The sequence below is a fragment of the Pantherophis guttatus genome, chromosome 13, assembly GCF_059756535.1.
Source record: "Pantherophis guttatus breed Tessera chromosome 13, ASM5975653v1, whole genome shotgun sequence".
In the NCBI taxonomy this organism is placed as follows: domain Eukaryota; kingdom Metazoa; phylum Chordata; class Lepidosauria; order Squamata; family Colubridae; genus Pantherophis; species Pantherophis guttatus.
In genome coordinates, this window is record NC_142075.1 from 25406060 (window position 1) to 25414869 (window position 8810).

General features: G+C 45.6%; 1 protein-coding gene across 1 annotated transcript; it reads left to right on the forward strand.

The window, feature by feature from the left end:
- The first annotated feature begins 1303 nt into the window (after positions 1–1303).
- LACTB (lactamase beta) lies at positions 1304–8141 on the forward strand. Its single transcript, XM_034409365.2, has 6 exons — positions 1304–1845; positions 2266–2332; positions 3278–3468; positions 3612–3933; positions 4523–4688; positions 6146–8141. Exons 1-6 carry the CDS (start codon positions 1594–1596, stop codon positions 6720–6722), a joined length of 1575 nt encoding a protein of 524 aa, XP_034265256.2. The 5' UTR covers positions 1304–1593; the 3' UTR covers positions 6723–8141.
- The last annotated feature ends 669 nt before the right edge of the window (positions 8142–8810 follow it).

Sequence of the window (8810 nt, forward strand, 5' to 3'; positions counted from 1 at the left end):
TTAAGATCTGTGGCCTTCAACTCCCAGAAATCCCCAGCCAGCCACAGGTCTTAAAAGTTGCCATGGTTGGACACCCAGTTCTAGAGTTTACTTCTCCTTGCAATGCGATGCGATAGCCAGGCCCTTAGCTATGGGACAAAGTTAAACTTTGCTAAATGAAACCAGACTTTGTCTAAACTGGAGATAATTTTGGCAAATGATAAATGATTCTGCTTTATTGGGAAAGCGGGAATGAGAGTTAAAACAACAAATGGTGCTAGGGGCCCCATCTGGTCTGCATTTTATGGCAGGTTTGAAAATTATTTGGCCTGGCCTGGTGCCCAAGTCGATGGGTTTAAAACTTAATTGGAACTGCATTCCCCTTCATTTCATGGATTCTGCTCTAGTCCATATCTAGGGAGTGATTGTGAGTGGCCAAAATATCTGGCCTCCTGGGCTTTCCCCCTCTCCCCCCAAACAGGTCATTGCTCCTTCTGTTGTTGATTTTTGGGCTAAAAGGGCAGAAAAGCACATCCCTGGGACATTTGAACCCTCTTCATTTTAACCGGCTGTTCAGTGAACTCAAGGCAGCCCAAAAATGGCTCCAGAGACAATAAGCCTCCAACTCTTCTGCTTGCTCTTCTGCACTCACATTTTATTCACTCCTGTCTGGGGAGGGGCTAAAATGCAGCTTGTCTTCAGGTAATACATGAAAACTGTATTTAGTAACTGCAATTGAGACTGGCTAGTGGTTGGTTAAGTGAAGTGGTCACTAAGTGAAACGGTAACTGCTTATTCTCTTGACTTCAGCTTTCTTTTGGTTCATTGACTTGCCAAGATCGTACATGCAAGAACTAGTCGCAAAGTGACTTTTTCCTCACTGTTGTAACTGCAAACAGTCACTAAATGGCACCAGCAACCTGCGAGGCTTGGGGGTACCCATGAAGCCCTTCCAGCCAGTGGCCCGAGTCCCAACTCAAACCACTTTAACTTGGCTGGAGAAGGCACGTTCTTGGCGCCTGCTATGCCCAGCGCCGCCTTTCCCTGGAGCTCCGTGGGGAAGTGATGGAGCAGTTCAGGGATTGGCATGAGCAGGTCCCCCGTGTGCCCTCCAAGTCCAAAGAGGGGCAGCCCCAGGAAAAACAATCTTGAAGGCGGCCTGTGGGTCTCCCAGGATCCCCACGTGGGGATGACGGTCAATGCGCTTCATCTCTGAGGAGCAGCCCGAGCGTGCACTGGGAAGGCCAACCTCCAGCCCTTATAGGCATGGGCTTCAGCTCCCCGAATCCCCCAGCCAGCAAGGAGGGGAATTCTGGGAGTTGAAATCCCTCCCTACCCACTAGTACTAAGCCAGGGCGGCTGAGCTTGAGAAACTTCAGCCCTGCCTTGCGGCGCCTGGATGGAGGCTTCCCACGGCCAGCAGGGGAGCTCCCTCGGCCCTCCTCCGATCGAGGCACTCGGCGCTCGATCGCGCTTCCTGGGGGCGGGCGCTCCACCCGGAAATGGGCGGCTGGCTTCGCTCGGGGAGCGGCTGCTCGTGCCTGGCCCGCCTCCTAGCAACGCGGGCCTAGCAGGGCGCGGAGCCTGAGCCTAGCGTGAGGCCGGCGGGGCGCGATGTGGCTGCTCCTGCGGGGCGTAGCGGCGCGGCGGGCCGCCCTGCGACTCATTGGAGGCGCTTTCCGGGGCGGGGGCGGCGGCGGCCCCGGCGCTCGGTGGCCCGTGTGGCGCCTGGGGGTGGGGCTGGGCCTGGCGGTGACCGCCGTAGCCGTAGCCGGGCCGGAGACGGACAGCGAGGAGCGGCCGTCCAGAGAAGCGGCCTTCCAGCGGGCCGTCGCCCGGAGCAGGGACCTCCTCCAGCGGCTAAAGGTCGGAGGGTAGGGAGCATGTACTCTGAGCATGTACAGAGTTCCCCAAAGTGGCCTGACGACTCCCCCCCCCCCCGGTAGGGTGTCCGGCTATCCAGGCGCCGCTTATTCGCCCCGAAGCCTTGTTTGAGGGGGCGCAGGGCCTCTGAGCATGTGCCGAGTGTCCCTCCTGGGCATGGGCAGAACGCTCTTGGCATAAAGGAGGCAGGGAAGGTGAGGCCGAGTTTCCTTGAACAGGATCCAAAGGACTGACTGCCCCCCCTTTTTTTTTTCCTCACTGAGAAACCTGTTTGCAGACCCCCCCTTCCCCACTCCCCCCCCCATAGATGCCCCTCAGCTGCCTCCCCCGAGGTCTGGTCATGGGGGGAGTCAGACACAAGCTGGGGGGGGTCTCGGGCTGAATGAACCTTTTGCTCCCCAGGACCAACTGGGGGTCCCCGGCGTGGTGGTTGGCGTGTCCGTGGACGGGAAAGAGGTCTGGTCGGAAGGTGAGTCGGTGCGTTCCCTTCACTGGCAAAATGGAGAGCCCAGCCCAGTTCGGATGGGCTGCACCAGAAAACGAAATATGAATATGGATGAAGAATAAGACCTTTTGGAAGTCTGTAAACATTGCAGGCACCCTTAAATTAAACTGCTTTGGAATGAAACGTGCTGGAACAAAAGTGTTTTATTTATGGGTTATATTTAAAATTAAATATAATTAAGCACAGTGTTTCCAGCCATACTTGCCCTGCATAATGAGAAAACATTTGGCCAGTGGACGGTGTTTGGCTTTCTAGCTTCCAGTCATGTTTTCAGAGTTCAATTGCCTCTTCTATTAATAACATGCATGCTTTTTCAAAGCAAAATTTATATTATTGTCTATATGCTCATTCTAATTTTTCTTTGCGTATGGTGCAATTAAGCGTATTGAAAATCGTTTGGCTTACATATGGTTCATCCTTGTATAATGTTTATGAGCAGAACTTAATGGATCTAATAAGACTTGCTCAGGAGATTCCAGTCCGCTGAGGTCAAGCCGTTCCTGCTTTGCAATGCTTGCTTTGGCTTGCCAGGCAGCCGGCACCCCTTAATTTTGCTTGAGGAAGTCTGACTTGTACCACGGGTGACCTAGGATGAGATAATTCATTTGTCTTCGGTTCTGTTTTTGTCTCTTTTTCCCCTTACAAACAACACTCGGAGTTAATTGGTGTTTTTCTGTATGTTCATATTGAACAAATATGAGACACGTGTTCTTGCTTTAGAGTACTGTATGTCATGCCTTTCTTTCCTCGTGATTCTCACTGGATCAAAGAGCTGTTCTACTTGTGCAAACTATTAGGCCAAGAAGATACGACCATTGCTGATCTTATGGGGAGCAAAGACCCTTTGATATTTAGAGCATTGGGGGTTTGGGGACTTCCTTAAATAATTGACTCCTGAATCCTTTAAAGGTATAGGTTACGCTGACCTGGAAAACCGTGTGCTCTGCAGTCCAGAGACTGTCCTACGAATTGCCAGCATTAGCAAATCTCTGACCATGGTTGCTGTTGCAAAGCTGTGGGAAGAAGGGAAGCTGGATTTAGATACTGCTGTGCAGAAGTATGTTCCGGAATTTCCCGAAAAAGAATATGAAGGTGAAAAGGTAAATAAGGCTGGTTATTCACAGCATCATCGTCCAAAAACCTCCTTGGCCACGTTCCAGTGGTGAAAATATGTCATTAACCTAATTTAATTATAACTCACATAGATGACATCAAAATGAATTTGGGTCTTTTAAAAATTTAGGTCACTATTACCACAAGGCTGCTTGTGTCACATTTAAGCGGTATTCGCCACTATGAGAAGGATATTTCTAAAGTCAAAGAAGAAAAAGAAAAGGCCAACAGAAAAGCAAGAACAACAGCTTCTGCTGCGAAAGAGAAAGAAGACAAAGACACTGAAAAGAGGGATTTGGCTAAAGGCAAGCCGGAACAGGAAGGCAAGCATGCAAAAAGTGGAAAGAAGAAGAGGGAGTTTGAGCATGAAGAGTATTATTTGAAGGACAAATTTGAGCATGTGATTGACTCACTGAACATCTTTCAAAATGATCCTTTATTCTTTAAACCAGGTGAGTTGCTCATCCATCCAGACTGTAGGCAATGGAGTCAGTTCACCCTTTGTGCTAAGCCATAGAGTAGTTTGTTTGGTGCATGCTTATTTAGTAAACATCATTAAGCAAACCATTGTTTAGTGGGATTTGTCTAGCCAATCGGGGCTCAGCTAAACCATGATGTGGCTCCATATAAGAGCAGTGTTTTGTTTTCTTATAAGAAGTTAAATTACAAATAAAAATAATAGGAATTCAGGTAGCAAGTTAAATGCGGAAGATGGAGAAAGCAACTTTTTTTTTTTACTTTGAATACATAGCCCAGTACTTTTAACTATTACAAAATCTAACCTTGTAAACTTTACAAAGTATACAAAAATATGCTTTCTCTCTGAACAGGTAGATCCCTTCTTGAGCAGACTTAGAATACAGACCATCCATGGCTGAGCTTCCATAACATGTTTGTGTGTCTATATTTTTCTTGACTGTACACCGCCTTGAGTCCTACGGGAGAAAGGCGGTATAGAAATATAATAATAAATAATAAATAATAAATAAAACATAAACTCTTGTGTGAAATGAGGGCTGTCTTCTCTTTTGATTTCTTAAGGTAGTCAGTTTTTGTATTCGACTCACGGATTCACTCTCCTGAGCGCTGTGGTGGAGAGAGCTTCAGATCAGAAGTTCACCGACTACATGCTGAAGATATTTAGTGACTTGGGCATGGGATCCACAGGGTTGGACGAGAATGAGCCTCTGATATACAACAGGGCAAGGTAAATAGCCAGGCATGTATCCCCATCTTTGCTCATTTCTTTCAACTGAATAGTGAGCCTTGTTCCGTTGCATGGACAGATGTGTGTAAAAAGAGGAAGGGCTTCTCTTTGCTCCCTGAACTGAATATAGTTGTTTGAAAAGGACAGCTGCTCACATAAGTCAAGACATTTGGTGATTTGGAATCAAACTGAGTCTCCAGGAGATTTCTTTCGAAAGCCTGTCAAGCACATCACGGGTATAAATGAAAATAAATCTCACAGTCGTCATAATTCTGTTTTAATGAAGGAATCCTGTAACAGCAGAGAGCACTGCCATCTTGTGGCTTTTTTCTCAGTACCCACAATCAACTCCAGGGAAAAAAAGACAATCAGCTCAGAGATCTCGAGCTGCAGGATGGCTTTTCCCAGCTGCTGAGCTTAAGAGAATGAGAGGGAAAGTGAAATCCGATAGATCATTGAAACCTAAACTCTCTTGTCCTGAGGTTTTCATCCGAGATTTGTTAGTTCTCTGTTTAATTAATGAGGTTTACCTTCCTTCCTTCCAAACTGCTTTTTTTGCAGGAGGATGGACCACATCTGATATAAAGCTGATATTCCAGCATTCCCCTAGCTGGCATGTTGCCTCCTGAGATCTTTGTTGTTGTTTTTTCTACTTTTGAAGAAGGCTGCCTTGGGGTGGGCTCCCTCCTTACTGTGGACCTGATGTCTGAAAGGACAGAATGCTGTCCTTGTTGAGAGAAATGAGGTTGGATATATGAGGTTTTTCAAGAATGTTAGTATGGCTTTTCTGTACCTGACAGAGATGATCCAGAGCATTAGATTGCTGCTTATTAACTGGCCAGCACTTCTCTGTTTTGTGTGCTTTATTTGGTCGCCAATGGCCATTTGGGCAGGGAATTCTGTCAATCTGTATACATCAGAAATAATCCAATGGTTGATTATCCATATAATAACCGCAGCTAGAATTGAATTTGCACAAAATTGGAAAAGCAAAGAGATCCCTATAGATGAAAAAGTGATTAAGAAAATATTAGAATGTGCAGAAATGAATAAATTAACACAATTCAAGAAAAAGAAGAATCAGATTATTATAATATATGGGAGTTATTTTATCAATGGTTAGAGAATAAATATGAAAGCAATGTATTGTAAATAGATAAGTAAAGAAGAGAAATGTTACGTTTGTTATTTTATCAGTATTATTATTTAGTATTAATATAAGAATGAATGTAAGAAATGAATATGGCGGTAAGTTTAATTGTTAAGACACAAAGAATTTTATACTCAGATGACACACAACATAAGATGGAATGTTTGTATTACAAGAAAATTTAAAAAAAAATATTAAAAAAAAAGAAATAAGCCAATGGCAGAAAGCTGCTTTAGCCTAGCAAATATATGAATGGATTATTTTACTTTATGCTGTGAATTCATTGAGCATCCTTGTTTCACTCCAGGTATTACATTCACAACAAAAAAGGCCATCTTGTCAACGCCCCCTATGTGGATAACTCTTACAAGTGGGCTGGTGGTGGCTTTGTGTCCACCGTGGGTGATCTTCTCAAATTTGGAAATGCCATGCTCTACAGTTACCAGCTTGGGCGGGTGAAAAACCCGGCTGCTGGACTCCTTCCTGGTTATCTCAAGCCTGACACGATAGCAATGATGTGGACCACAGTCCCAAGCACGAGAGTCTCCCAGGAGAGTGATTATGCCTATGGAATGGCCTGGGTCGTTGTAGAGAAGAAGCAGGAATGGGGCCACTGCAAAGAGCAGCAACACTACACCTTCCATACTGGTGGGGCGGTAGGAGCAAGTAGCGTCCTCCTCATCCTTCCTGAAGAATTGAGCTCTAGGCCTGCCAGCGGTAGCTGCCTGGTCCCACCCCGTGGTGTGGTCATCACAATTATTTGTAATATGCAGTCTGTTCACCTTGATGGCATTGCCTTAAAAATTGCAAAGGAATTTGAAAAGGTCAGGTTAGCACAATGCTCTAATCAAAGGTTGGAGAAGGAATGTGGAAGACTTGAGTGATTACAAGAATTTGTAACCCAGGAGGCCTCCCTCTCTCTTTTTAAATGGGTAGCGCAGCATTAGGTTTGATCACTTGTGGGATAAGCAGCCCTTCATTGAGGGGGACAGGAATGTAGAGTTTTTCTGATTCAAGTAGCGAAAGGCATTAGCCAAATACATGTGCCAATCGGACAGTTCACCTCCTCTTCTGCAAATTGTGAAGCACGGAATGTATGCTTGGAAACCTCTTTGCTCTCCTAGCTGAAGTCTGTGGGGCAGAGTCTTTGCTTCTTGGGGAATTGCAGTCATGGACAGAGGGGGGATCTCATCTGGCAAGGTTTGGGTCTCCATGGGCCTTTGCAAGGGTGGTCCCACTTGGAAGACATCTTCATCCAAACAGTGAATAAAACTGCTTTCCCTCGTGGCCGAGGCAGTTACCGATGGAGGCCACTCTATCAATATGCAAAATTGATGCAGAAAATCACACTGCCAATACCATGGAATCGGCTGTCCAATATAAGCCTCAGAGCAGGTGCCAGCATTAGAATTCTGCTTGGTGGATTACTACTTTTTTAATAACTTGCTGCGAACTTGGGCAACAGATTGTGATTGCTCCATGTGACCATCAAATATTTGATTCCCTTTTCTCAAAAAAACAAGATGAAAACGAGTGTCTTAAAACTTTTCAGGGCTGTTTACAAAGGCTGCAAATTTAAGCTCTGTTAAGTAAAAGGGGACTGCTGAGTAGACGTAAATGCAAGCTAAAGATCTTTTGTCTGGGAATTTTTTAAAACACTGCACTTTCAAATTCATATTCAAGCTGTACCTCTCATAGAGGGGGTTCTCTTTCAGAAACACTATCTCAGAATTTCCCTGGAATTTTATTGCACCGTGTAGGCGTCCATCATACGTTTTCTGTTTTATTAAACCTGCCAATTCCCTTTATATTATTTAGGAGTTAGGAAAGTGATCAACATTTTGCTGATCTTGGTGGTGAATTTTACTCTGAAATTTTACTTGATTTTTTAGCAAAGACCCAGCCTTGGTCTTGCATAAATGCTAGACTTTCAGTAAAGATTTGGATTAAAATTACAGGAGTAGTTCAGGAGCTAGTGCACAGAAGGTAGATTTTGAAGAGGATGATCTGATTTCCTCTTTTTCTTCCATAATGGGCGGGTTAATCATAAACACATTCTATTCCATCTTAGAATTATGGAATGATCTATTAGTGTTAGTGGTTTAAGTGCCAAATAATCATATTTTCCCATGTGTTGCTTTTAAAAAGTTGGACACGTGAACGAATGGTAGTTAAACCCGTTTGACTTGGGGGATCCACCAACTGCTTATGCTGGCTGCTGATAATGTAAAATTGTATTTAGATTTTTTTTAACCCCGTTAGCTTCCCTTAATCAATAAACACTTTATAATGTTTGCACTGTTCAACTGGTGTTATCTATTCCTTCAACTGAACTGGCTGCTTTTCTCGGAGGGGAGGTCGAGTACGGAATCCGGGAGACCAAATTGCTCCTTTCTTTGTATCAGAGTAACAAGACCAGATTACCTCTTTAGGAAAAGGGGAAGATGATCCTCTGGTGGCATTAAGTACCTTGCAGATGAATTCAGGAAAAAGAAATGTCATGTTAGAGTCACCTTTTTCATTTCCAAAAGCTAATTGCCTTTGTTTTACGGCCAACCTGACGTTCAGAAAACCAGCTCAGACCCCAGATGAGGAAACAGCGGGATCCAAGAGAGTTAACATTTAAGATGTGCTCAGCAGGGAAGAAGGAGCCCATCCGTCAGGCTCTTCTACGTCCGAAAGGTCTGCTTCTCAAAAGGCGCCGTTGTGGAGCCTGGGTCTGCGGGCATTTCTTCTGTACCTGGCTGACATGAACGGGTCTTTGCAAGGGGCCAACCGGCCGCTCACCTCACAAGGAGCTGGCGCAGCAGATGCTCCCAGGGCTAAGCGGAGAAGGCAGCCAGCTGAAAGCCCCTCTCCCGGGCGGGCGATGCGTGACGCTGGAGGAGGAAGAGGAGGAGGTCTGCCTTCGATGGCCAAGTACACGAGGGGACCCGCCTTTCACGCCCAGGCGGCTGGATCCAGGCACCTGC

Excerpts from the sequence above, each read along its gene's own strand:
- LACTB (XM_034409365.2), top strand. The coding sequence starts at position 1,594 with ATGTGGCTGCTCCTGCGGGGCGTAGCGGCGCGGCGGGCCGCCCTGCGA. Across the intron at positions 1,846-2,265 it reads ACCTCCTCCAGCGGCTAAAG|GACCAACTGGGGGTCCCCGG; the intron begins GTCGGAGGGTAG and ends TTTGCTCCCCAG. Across the intron at positions 3,934-4,522 it reads TCCTTTATTCTTTAAACCAG|GTAGTCAGTTTTTGTATTCG; the intron begins GTGAGTTGCTCA and ends TGATTTCTTAAG.